Source organism: Artibeus jamaicensis, unplaced genomic scaffold (genome assembly GCF_021234435.1).
Source record: "Artibeus jamaicensis isolate MK-2021 breed Jamaican fruit bat unplaced genomic scaffold, CSHL_Jam_final contig_233, whole genome shotgun sequence".
Classification (NCBI taxonomy): Eukaryota; Metazoa; Chordata; class Mammalia; order Chiroptera; family Phyllostomidae; genus Artibeus; species Artibeus jamaicensis.
The window spans coordinates 41,666,507-41,679,507 of record NW_026521486.1 but is presented as its reverse complement, the minus strand read 5'-3'; the positions used below and the strand labels follow the sequence as shown (position 1 = coordinate 41,679,507).

Genomic DNA, 13,001 nt, shown 5'->3' with positions numbered 1-13,001 from the left:
AACCTTAATGCTGAGTTTTACTTAGTGCAGGTGGAAGATTGACAGCTACTGAAATCTACTACCCTCTTGGGCACAGATCCAGAAAGCTGTCTTGATATTATGCTAAGAACAAATCAAGCAAATTATGGGAAAATATGTTGAGATTTCATTTACTTCATCACAAACTGCTGGATTTGTTTTTTAAAGAGAGGTCTCAGAGAACCAGAATAAGTTATTTTAGAGATGAGGTCTTTCAAACAGTGGTGAAAGAAAAATGGCAGTTCTCCATTTTATAAATAAACAGTTTGGGGATTATGTGGAAGAATTAGGAAGAAACTAGCATGTGGAGTTAGTTAAATTAAGAGAAGTGACCAAGACAGATCTAAAATACTTAAGACCTAGTTGCACGGTATCTACATTAATTTAACACAAGGTTCCCCCTGGTGTTCAAAAGCAGATATATCAACCCAAACCCAAATCTGCACTCCTGTTTCATTCAATAATGAAATGTATGTTTTATGTACATTTTGTACATAAAACAATAATGTACAACATTATGTACAATAATGTATGTTTTACAGTAGTTTCTGGACTCTTTCAGGAAGGGAGATCTACTTTACGCACTTGTTAATTCTCCATGCATTATCATGAGCTATATCTTCTTGGTTTGATTTGACTGGTGAACAGCATTTATTTCCCTTAGTGCCCACTCCATTTCATTTCTGGGTACTGGCCGAAGGGGTCAGGCACAGTAAGAGCTTCAGGAGGGAAGGAAGAACGGGGAGTTTACGCCCACTGTGTGGTGGCTATGGCCAGGCACTGTTTTCCTCCCTCCCTGCTCTCTCCCTTTCTCCCCAGTGTGAACACATGTTTACCCAAGCTCCACTGTTCTAGGCGCTGGTGTTGCAACGGTGAATGAGATGAAAAGTGCCTGCCACTGTGACACACTTAGACTCTAGTGGCAAAGACAGACCATAAACATGTTTTAGAAAATAAAAACATAGAGAATACCAGTTTGCAGTAAGTGGTATAGTTACTAGAGAAACATAGGCAGTCAGGGACATTCTCTTTCAGGTAAGAACTGAATGACATGAGATGCAAGCCAAAAGGATAACCGGGGGTCAGGTGGTATAAAACCCCTGGCATGTTCAAGAGACCTCAGGAGGCAAGGGTCTGAGCACAGTGAGTAAAAAGGGAGGTAGGAGAGAGTTGAAAACAGGAGATGGACTTGATCCAACTTCCTGGTAGAAGAAAAACCCTGTGTGAAGGAAGAGTCCAGGAGGCAAAGGTGAAAGCAGTGAGGCCAGTCGGGAAGGAGAGATGGTGGGGGGTTGGACTCTAGGGGTAGAGAGAAGTTGTGAGAAGGACTGCCGTGAAATATGTTTTGGTAGCAGAGCTGAAAACATCTGCTGAAGGAGTAAGTGTGGCACGTGAGAGAAAGGAAGAACTAAAGGAGGACTCCGAGGTGAAATGATGCGGTGATTGGAGATGAGCAGCCATGGGGGTGGGAGGAATCAAGACTTTAATCTGGGCTGTCCTCAGTTATTACCGAAGAAGGTCACAGTTTAAGACTATTAAAAATAATTCAAAAATATAAAATCACAAATACTAAGTGTATGGAGTGATGATTTATCCCAGTTGTTTGGTCTCCAAAGACCACGGCCTCTCCCATCAGCCAGGCTGCCTGTCCAGGGGTCTGTCTCACTTGGTCTGGGTGTGTGGTTGGGTGTGCCTCTGAGACACATTACAGTCCTACAGAACACCCCAAAGCACTCTAGTCCCTTTCAAAAATGGGGACTCATCTTTGCTTATTGTAATTATCCATAATAATCAATACTTTCCTTAATACTTTGAAGCCTAGCCTTCAGTTTTTTAAAGGAGACAGGTCAACAGAATATCTTGGGCTCTCACTCTGATCGGATAGGTTGGTGAGAGCGTCATCCCCATAAAGCCAAGGTCGTGTGTTTGATCTCGGGTCAGGGAACATCCAAGAAGCAAGCAGCGAGTGCATAAATAGGGGAAACAAGAGATCAATTTTGTCTCTCTCTCTTTCTCTGCAACCCACCACAATTATCAATGAATTGATTTTTTTTTTCATTGTTAACTTAAAAAAAAATTCATAGGCTCTGGAGCAGGACTCCTGGGTTCAAAACCTACCACTAGCTAGGAGGCTCCACAGGATCCTCGTACTCTTGTTCTGTCAAATTTTAAAGTTTAATCAGGGAAATGGTAGTTTTCACTGCCCACTCTTTGAACTGTTACTAGGCCACATTGTTAGAGAGAAGTACTGTCCTCAGAGCCCGAGAGTAAGTTTAGCCTAGGACTTGTCATACACTGAATAGAAAACCGCATGACCCGATGAATTACCTCAAGCCATCAGCCACATGCAGTGCGATCCTGTGCTGCAGAGTTCTCGTGAGAGTGGCTTTGTCCTGCTGCAGCAGGCGGTCCAGGGAGCCCTTGGAGGCCAGCTCCATCACCAGCATCCGAGGGCGAATCCCAGCTGCCAGCAGAGATATCAGGCTGGGGTGGTGGAGGTGGCAAAGCACCACCAGCTCCTGCAAACGTCAAACATCATTGAAGAGCAATACAGTATCAGCTCTGACCCAAGTGTCTCCTTCTCTAAGTGTACAAAGACCCTGAGTGTTTTTCCATTCGATTAAATTATCAGAAACTTTGTTTCTCCTTTGAGCTTTTTAATAGTTTTTTACACTTTCAGGAATACACACCTGGTTTTGAAACTCTAGCTTGAGTTAAAATTTTAAGTTCTATTCTTCCTGTTTCTGTGCTTGTGCTTTTATCAGAACATTTAATGCAGAGACAGAATACACACGGGGTCATGCGAACTGGTCACGTCAATCTTACCTACTGCGTCCTCGTTAGCCACAGAACCCTTCTCAGTCCAGGATTCTGAGAAGCCACTGCTAATCAGCTGTTAACTGCCAATCATGTCTGCTTTAACTGGAAAAGCTTACGAAGGCCACAGAAATATATGCTATGACCCTCTCCTGAAAACTCCACAGATAATATATGGTATCACTCTCTCCTGAAAAATCTAACGACTTCCTGTACTCTTAGATTAAAATTCCATGTCTCTACATGGCCTTTGTGGCCTGACCCGGGCTCATCCCAGCCCACCTCTCGGACCTCAACTCCCTTCTCTCTGCTCTTCATTCACCAGCCTCTGCCACACTGGCATTCATGCAGCCCCAGGCACATGCCCAGTCCCTTCCTCACAGACGTAGGTTCTCAGCCTTTGCTTATCCCTCTGCCTAGAAATCCTTTCACCATTCACAGATCTGAATGGTTGAAAGCTTCTTGCCATTCAGATCTCAGCTTAAACACTATGACTTCCACAGAGATACCTAAAGCAACCGCCACCTGCAACAATTTCACTCCAACCCAAGAACTCAGAGATACCATTTTAGCATGAACAAAGAGGTCTCCATTTTGATATCATCTTTTCCTAGACCACATCATGTGAGACTGTACAATCTCCTTTATGATATTCCTGCTTTTTAATTCCATATACACCGCATTTTCTGCATATTCTGCTTTACTCTGAAACTGTAATTTAGATGAAATTCATAGCTTAGCTGATTTTAAACTGATCCACATTTTCAACTGTGATTTCTGCAGAAGCTCTGCTTCTTAACGACCAGCTTCAAAGATGAGGAGTGTCAGTGCCAACTGCGTTTGTCGGGAAACCGAAGTGTGGAGAAATCTGCCGACTAAACAAGAAAGGCTGAATACCCTGAGAGGGGATTTTCCAAGAACAAAAGTTTCAGACTGTAATCGTCTATCCTTAGTAGATGAAAAGCCTTTTTCTTCTATGTCAGATTAGCTCAGTTGGCTAAAAGTTATGACAAGTCAAGTTAGCTCTGTGTCCTTTCATAGACACAGACATAAGCCTAATCCAATTTTCTCTTAGAAAAGCAGCTCAGAGAGAAAGAGAAGAAAAGAGTGTAACAGAATGACCACAATTCACAACCACGGGTAGCATGACCCTCAAAACGCGGTGCTAAACATGAAGGTGTTTTCATTTTTTGAATCCTCACCTGAGAAGGAAGGGAGAGGGAAAAACACCGATGTGAAAGAGAAACATCAATCACTTGCCTCCTGTACACACTTTGAGTGGAGATCAAACCTGCAACCTGGGTTCATACCCTAGCTGGGAATCAAACCCACAACCTTTTGGTGTACCAGGTGATGCTCCTACCAAATGAGCCACTCAGCCAAAGCCCCTCCCTCCCTCCTTCTCCTTTTCTTTCTTCTTTTTTTTTTTTTTTTTTTTTTTTTTTTTAAAGAAGCAGCATATCACTCACACTACTGCTCCTATTTCTTCTACCATCTCCCTGGCTCACCTAGCTGCCTGGGCACTAACCCATCCTGTACACATTTCTAGTGTTCTCATTTCCAAAAGGGTTTCCTTACTGAGCACATCACCAAAAATTTAAAACATACATTGAAGAGTAATGACCCAGGCTGTAAAATATATTCATATAACAAGTTGTTTACAGATTGAAAGATATTGTGCCCAGATTTGGTTCACGAACTTGCTTCTGTATACAAAATGTTTATCAGTTTATTCCTGGAGCTATAGTGTGACTTTTGGTACTACTAATAAAATTTACTCCAGGATATTTTATACAGACATAAAATTATTTTCATTATTTAGAGTAATATATTATAAATGTGCATTTTCTAAGTCATTTAGACTCAGAACCAAGCATACAGTATGTTTTTAAAATAAACCAAGGGAAAAAGAATGAATACTTTCAAAAACACAATAGAGTTCTGGTATAAGAGGGCAGAATTCACACCGGATTTCCTCTCTCCTTTCACCCTATCTCTCTCCCTCATTCTTACTGTCAGGAAAATTTCAGAAAAAATGAATAAATTCCCACTAGCACACAAAACAAGAGAGGGTACTGACGGGCAGGACCACTCTTGCTTATGCAATATCCATTCACTTTTCTTTCATTCTAAAAGTACCTTGACTCTTGCTCAGCTATACAACCTTCACCCATGGACTTTAGGGGAAAGTGACCCCAACTCCAGACTCAGGGGAAGGTGGGAATATTCTAAGTAATACCATCTTTATTACCACAGTGGTTGGTTCAGTAACACAGGCCTATGCCAATCAGCACACAGCACTGCCTGAATGTAACTGCTTGTTGAGAAGAGAACGCACGACTTAACTGCGGCCAAGAAAAGCTTTTAAATGGGCTACTAAGTATGGATTTTAGTTCCTTTGAAATACAAAACCTCAAGGAGAACACTCCTTTCTTCCTTACATCTAGTATTTAACTGTGAAGCCTGAAAACAAGAATCTCAGAAAACTGTCTTTTCTTTGTTTCTTCCATGAAGAAAGGACAAAGTTAGATTTCATAATTAAACTTAAGTGAACTTTTGGGGGAAGTATGGTTACCATTTTGCATTTTCCAAAACATGTACAATACAAGGGTTCCAGGAGATTAACAATGTATGATTTAATGTTATAATGTTACTGAATTTCTTACTTGTCTTAACAGTCTAAGTGATGTATGTTTATTAAAAATCTTTACAGCCACTTCTTCCCCTTCATAGGTCGCTCGATAAACCGATCCAAAACTCCCATCACCTTTTGAAAAGAAAGTACAAAGCAAAGTTAATCTGTCCAAGCAGGAAAACTAAATTATGCCTGTTGTAATTACACCTGCTGTATCCTTGAAAATAAATCTTACCCCCTTGCTTCACTGAATCAAGTCTCCTTCAATGATTCCTCTTCTTTCTTCTGCTCCATACATTAAGAAGCAACTGAAGAACTGTCCTTACTCTTCCTATCTTCCATCTACATACTTCCCACTCAAATACCTCGTCCACTCCCTAACTTAATCTCTCTCTATTTAGAGAAAAATTTCACATTTTCATAAGCTACTTCCTGGACTATATTGACAACTTCATGTTGGAGATTTCTATTTGTATAGTCCTCCAAATCTCAATCCCATTCTATCAAAAGACACATTTATTTTCTTTCCTCCAAATGAGTTTTTATTCCATCTTCCATATATCTGATAGAACAATCTGTTTGTGTTCATTCTGGAGTCAAAGTTGAAAAATTATCATATCTGTCTTCCCCATACCTAGCCCCAAAGTTGATGGGCAATATACTTCATCTTTCTGAGACTGAAAAATGGCTGCATCACTCAGTTGAAAACCTCTTTATCTGCCTTCCAATCCCTCCAATTGAAGTAAATGCAAGGACACATTGTATAAATATATGTGCTTCCATGCTAGTCCTATCCTCATCTTGAACCTGGCCCACAAGAGTGTGCACAATGCAAATTCTACATCTGTGACATGATATAACTTTAAAATATATCATTCCAAATGAAAAAAATTATGACAATTATATGAAGGCATAAAAAACCATAATACAGTTACGTTTGAAACTGTACAGATTATTAGAAAAAATGCATCCTAATTTTAATTCTCAAACCAAAAAAATATAGTTACCTAAGAGAAACTCTGGAGCTTGTTCAAATTCCAGTTCATCACTATTCAACATAATATTTCTAGGAAGGTCAGCCAAAATCAGGTCAGGAGCAATCTGAGATATGGGGACGGTGAGCCTTGGTTGATCCGGATTTACTAGGAGGTCTCCTGAGAAGTACATAAAATGTTAAAGAAGAACTTTAAATGATGCATATGAATTTATGATAATGATTTTCAAACACTTTCTATTATTTCTAATCAGTTTTGGTTTTCTCACAATCCTATTTTTATCTAGGAAATTTTAGAAAGTTTTAAAGTTTAAATTAATATCTATCTATTGGAATTTTTAAAATTCATTCTTGGGTTCACGAGTTAGAAAGAATTCAGAATTGCCTTTTACTATTCGATATCTGACTAGGAAATTATCTATTCTCTACTTTTGCCACATCAATGGAGCAACTATTATATGGCTGACATGTTGCTAAGTTATTTTCATGAATCATCTTTTTGAGTTTTTATAACAATTGTATGAAGCAGCTTTGGTTAGTGTTACCATTTCAGAGATGAACTGATGTTGCTCAAAGTGCCAATACTCATCTTCTCAAACCAGCATCCTTCTGGATCTAGAGCACGTGATCTCACTAGTGACAAATGTAATCTGTTTTTCTGAACTGTCACTGCAATTGAATGTAGTGCCCTCTAACTCATCCCTCATGGGGAAGAATACTTTCTACATTTATTACGAAACTCACTTTACAAATATTGAAAGATCACTTAAAAACATGTTAAGTTAAAACACACCTTCTTCTGCTTTCCTCATCAAGTCATCAAGTAAGATTTTTTGATGTTCTTCACCATCATTAAAACTATATAACGCCCATTTCTTCAACAAAGTTTCTCCTTCACCACAAATATCAATCTCCAATAACCCAGGAAACCATTCTTCCATGAGAGAATCGATGTGGTCCACAACTTGGCCCAGAAGAATGCAGCCTACATGATGCAAAGGGGAGCTCGTCACTACCCTATCTGAACTTGATCCTAACACAAAGCTAAATAAGAGGAACTAGGAAGTTAAAAAGCAGTTTGATTCTTCAGTGGTGGAACTCAAAGTTTCAAGTTAACTTCCTTACCTTTTCTACAAGAAGGAACTGTAATTTTTAAGAAACTCTCTGGGTGATTTTCTAAGACTTCAGATCCTACCAGACAATAAGCTTCAGGGGACCAATTCAAGTAGATGCCTTGCCGCCAATACATTCTATTTGGGCGAAGTGCTCGTTCTGAAAGAAGTTTAAATGGAGACAGGTGTAACATTAACTATTAACTACTCCATAAATTAAAGGAGAAAAAATCACTCTATACATCCCAAGTGACAGTAATAGAGGTGTATTTATTTTGAAAAAATGTGTTAGAATAATAATTGATCGTCCATTAAATATGATGCTAAGTACTTTACCCTTAATTTTGCAATAAAGTAAACAAAATGTCCAGTAGACAACTAAGATTGATTTCAGGTTCATAGTGTTATTAGTTTAATATGCTTAATAGATGAAGAAAGAGAATCATAAATATATTCTCATAACTTTTATAAAGAAGTTGGTGGTCATGCTTAAAACCAAAACTTCCTGGATGTTTTAATGCAGTGTAACTACCTTTATGCTGATTAATTGCAAGTAAGATATGGTTTATTTCAGAACAGAGTAACACCTGTATTTTGAGGCCCATTTTCAAACACTGAATGGTACGAATGGTCAGGATGTTACACCTGTTGAGTAAATCACCTGACTTTGCAGTGGTCATTCCTAGTCTTTCTTTGTCCATTTGTGCATGTGTGCATGTGAGAGTGTCCATGTGTGTGTATGTTTAAACCAATGCCTCCTGGTAATCCACCTTCTGAAACTATAGCTTCTAATCTGCCTTGGCTTAGAAAGCAAGATGCTCACACTTATTATAAATGTGTCTATAATATGAATGAAATGAAAAACAGAAATTTTTTTCTTGACAAATTGCCCACACTATTTGAGCACATGTCTTTATACTGCCCAACCTAAGGTCTTATGAGCCTGTTTGCAGGTGCCTTACAAATAAGAGACATATTAATTTTAATATGCTTTCCCCCCAACTTCTCTAAGTATTGTCTTCATTAAATACGTACCTCTTCCTGAAAGCATATAAGGTGAAATTTCAAGTAATCGACTGATTAATCTTGACCAAAATCCCATTGGAAAATAAGGCATTTCATACAGTCGAATGATAATTTCAGAGTTCTCACAATGGGGAAGTTCTATCACAGGCCTGTGGTCAGACAGACTACATGCAGAAGGACATCATCATTAAAGAGCTTCATAAAGTGCCCACCGAAGTGCTTTACTACTTAAAATTGATGAACTGAAGATAAATATTCTAAGCAATTGCCTTTTTTATAATATTCTTTTGCTATATGCTATTTTTGCTTTAAAAATGCAATGGTTATTTAATCAATTTAAATGCATGCTCAGATGTAGTAGAAGCATAAATTTTTTCAGAATTCTTATTTATACTAATAAATTAATGATTATGATTAGTTTTGCACAAACAAGTATCCAAAAGGATTATATAATATTTGAAATCCCTGGCTGATGTGGCTCAGTGGATTGAGTGCTAGCCTGTGAATCAAAGGGTCATCAGTTCAATACCCAGTCAGGGAATATGCCTGGGTGTGGGCCAGGTCCTCAGTAGGGGTATACCAGAGGCCACCACGCACTGACCTTTCCCTCCCTCTCTTTCTCCCTCACTTCCCCTCTAAAAATAAATAAATAAAATAATTAAAATATAAATAATTTTTAAAAAACTTGAATAGACTGCATATCCTAGAAAAAAGTGTTTATCTACTTTTAGAATTGGCCACCATCCATCAATCAATGCAATCTGCACTTTTCAATGTCATAGTACTTTATAATAGTCCCCAGATTTTTATAAAGCAATAAGAAAAAAATTATAAAACCTGGCTAGAAATTAGGCCTCTATTGTGCTGCCCTTTCTCCTCTGATAATTCACTGCCATGAATTCTTTTAAGACTCTGGTAAAAACTCACTACCTCTGCAGAACTTACCCACTATAATAACTCTCTCAGTACCATGTAAGGAGACACGCCCACACAATAATCTCCACTATTTACCTTTCTAAAATAATTGAAGCAGTTATAAACCAAATAGTAATTATGGACATAAAATAAGTCACTTACTTTATGTTTAAAATGTCAAATGTAGTGTTTTCATTAAAAGTAAATATTATGCTTCAGAAGAAAGTTTACACAATAAGCAAAAATAATATTTAGCACATTAATCATAGATCAAAGTTTGACAATTAAAATAACACAATTGATAGTGTGTTTCCAGAAGATAATAATATTTTTAAGTTTTTGGTTTACCTGCTTGGAACCAATAAATATTCTTCTCCTATTGGCAAGGCAATCTGAAATTTTTCTAGGAGTTTAAAGTACTGGTGCATGTAGTTCTTGGGAAATCTCTTTTTCTTTGAGAGAAATTTTTCCACATCTCTACGTGAAATAATTCCTTTAGGATGCTTTGAATAGCCTTCCACTTTCACTGTCAAAATCTGAAAGATTCAAACTTATAAATAATCACTGGAATTTACTTTTTGAAAGGTTTTGAATTTAATGAATTTTGTGTCACTTTGCTCACTGAAAATAATCACAATGATGTTAACAAGGTCAAATATAACACAGGAGGACCTAACTTCACTAAGTAATAGTGATGTTACCTAGGAGCCCAGTAGGGCAACCACTCCATGGGAAAAAAAAATTTTTACTCCTTTTCACACGTATCGGCAAATATGTTCTCTCATTATGTGGGGTGTCTTTTTATTTCATTGATGGTTTCCTTTGCTGTGCAAAAACATTTTAGTTTGATGTAGTCCCATTTGTTTGTTTTTTCTTTTGTTTTCCTTGCCTCAGGAGATATATCACATAAAATATTGCTACAAACAAGGTCAAAGATTTTACTGCTTATGTTTACTTCTAGAATTTTATGGTTTTGTGTCTAATATTGAAGTCTTTGATTCATTTTGAACTTACTGTGTGTGGTATAAGAAGGTGGCCTGGTTTCATTTTTCTGCATGAATAAACTATCTTTAGCCCACTATATGTGCTTTCTTCCTCTGTGAAATATTAATTGGCTATAAAGGTGTGAGTTCATTTCTGGACTCTATTCTGTTCCATTGACCTCTATGTCCAGTTTTATGCCAGTACCATGCTGTCTGGATTACTATAATCTTATAGTATAGTTTTATATTCAAAATGTATAAAGAACTTATGAAACAACACCAAAAAACCCCAAACAATCCAATTTGAAAATGGGCAAAGGATCTGCATAGGCACTTCACCAAAGAGCACATACAGATGGCCCATAGACATATAAAAAGATGCTCAACCACTACTTATCAGAGAAATGAAAATTAAAACCACAGTGAGATATCACCTCACACCTGTCCAAATGGCTATAATCAATAAATCAATGAACAAGTGTTGGCAAGAATCCAGAGAATGGGGAACACTTTTGCACTGCTGGTAGGAATGCAGATTGTTGGAACCACTGTAGAAAGCAATATGGAGATATCTCAACAAATTAAAAAGGAAACTGCTTTTTGACCCAGTGATTCCGCTTCTGCAAGTACATGCAAAGGAACCCAAAGCACTAATTTGAAAGAACACAAGCACCCCCTATGTTCACTGCAGTGTTATTTACAATCACAAGAATAAGGAATCTGCCCAAGTGTCCATCAGTAGATTAGTGGATAAAACAACTATGAGACATACACACATGGAATACTATTTGGCCATTAAAAAGAACAAAGATTTACCCTTTGCCATGGACCTGGAGAACATTATGCTGAGTGAAATAAGGTAGTCAGAGAAAGACAAATATATGATTTCACCCATATGTGGAATCTAATGAACAAACTGAACTAACAAGCAAAACAGAGACAGACTCACATATAGAGAGCAGGATGACAGCTCTGGAGTTGGGGGAGGTTAGAGGGTAGAGGGATGGAGCCAAAAAGGAAAAGGACCCATGGACATGGACAACAGTGTGGTGATTGAGGGGAGGGGAAGGGGCCTATAAGGGGCCAAAATGGTAATGAAAAAAGCGCAATAATTTTTTTGAAACAATTATTAGACTTCTAGCCAAGACGGAGACATAGGTAGATATACTTTGCCTCCTCACACAACCAAAAGAAGGACAACAACAAATTTCAAAACAAAAAATAACCAGAACTGCCAAAAAATCAAACTGTATGGAAGTCCAACAACCAAGGAGTTAAAAAAGAAAACATTCATTCAGACTGGCATGAGGTACAGAGACAGGCAGCCAGGGAGAAGAGGATACAGGGCAAAGCGGCAGCTGGAAGACCAGGTGGGCGAGACAGTGGCCGGTGGACTGGGGCAGACCAAGGGGTCCCACATTTGCAAGTATATAAACCAGGAGGAACAACTGGGGGGTGAGACAGACCTCGTAACCCAAGGTTCAAGCACTAGGAAATAAAGCCTCAAAAGTACGGCTTTAACACCTATGAGGGTTGAGGCAGCAGGAGAAACTCCCAGCCTCACAGGAGGGTTTGTTGGAGAGACACACAGGGTCCTAGAATGTACACAAACCCACCCACCTGGGAATCAGCACCAGAAGGGCCCAATTTGCTTGTTGGTAGTAGGGAGACTGACTGAAAGCTGGCTGAGAGCCAAGCAACCCAGATTGTTCCCTCTCTGACCCCTCCCCCCACATACAGCACCACAACACAGCTGTGTGAGTTGCCCGGCCCTGGCGAATACCTGAGGTTCTGCCCCTTAAAACATAATAGGCATGCCAAGACAAAGAAATATGATCCACATGAAAGAACAGATCAAAACTCCAAAAATAGAACTAAGTGATGAAGAGATAGCTTACCTATCAGATGCAGAGTTCAAAACACTGGTAATCAGGATGCTCACAGAAATGGTTGAGTATGGTCACAAAACAGATAAAAGAGTGAAGGCTATAAAAAGTGAAATAAAGAAAAATATACAAGGAACCACTAGTGAAGGGAAGGAAACTAGGACTCAAATCAACAATTTGGAGCAGAAGGAAGAAATAAACATCCAACCTGAACAGAATGAAGAAACAAGAATTCAAAAAAATGAGGAGAAGCTTAAGAACTACCAGGACATCTTTAAATATTTCAACATCCAAATCATAGGGGTGCCAGAAGGAGAAGAGGAAGAACAATAAGTGAAAAACTTATTTGAAAGAATAATGGAGAACTTCCCCAATCTGATGAAGGAAGTAGATTTCCAGAAAGTCCAGGAAGCTCAGAGAGTCCCAAAGAATTTGGACCCAAGGAAGCAAACACCAAAGCACATCATAATTACATGCCCAAGATTAAAGAGAAGGAAAGAATCTTAAAAGCAGTAAGAGAAAAGGAGACAGTTACCTACAAAGGAGTGCCCAGAAGACTATCAGTTGATTTCTCAAAAGAAACCTTACAGGAAAGAAGGGGCTGGAGAGAAGTAT

General features: G+C 38.5%; 1 protein-coding gene across 1 annotated transcript in view; it reads right to left on the bottom strand.

Annotated features, from left to right (window-relative positions):
* Positions 1-13,001, bottom strand: part of LRRK2 (leucine rich repeat kinase 2) — a 130,826-nt gene that overhangs the window by 29,279 nt on the left and 88,546 nt on the right. The window contains exons 34-40 of the mRNA XM_053661728.1: positions 9,866-10,053; positions 8,612-8,766; positions 7,590-7,736; positions 7,258-7,449; positions 6,478-6,624; positions 5,502-5,602; positions 2,347-2,537 (exon numbers count right to left, since the gene is read on the bottom strand). Of these exons, the coding sequence (XP_053517703.1) occupies positions 2,347-2,537; positions 5,502-5,602; positions 6,478-6,624; positions 7,258-7,449; positions 7,590-7,736; positions 8,612-8,766; positions 9,866-10,053 (1,121 nt within the window). The remainder of the gene's footprint in view (positions 1-2,346; positions 2,538-5,501; positions 5,603-6,477; positions 6,625-7,257; positions 7,450-7,589; positions 7,737-8,611; positions 8,767-9,865; positions 10,054-13,001) is intronic.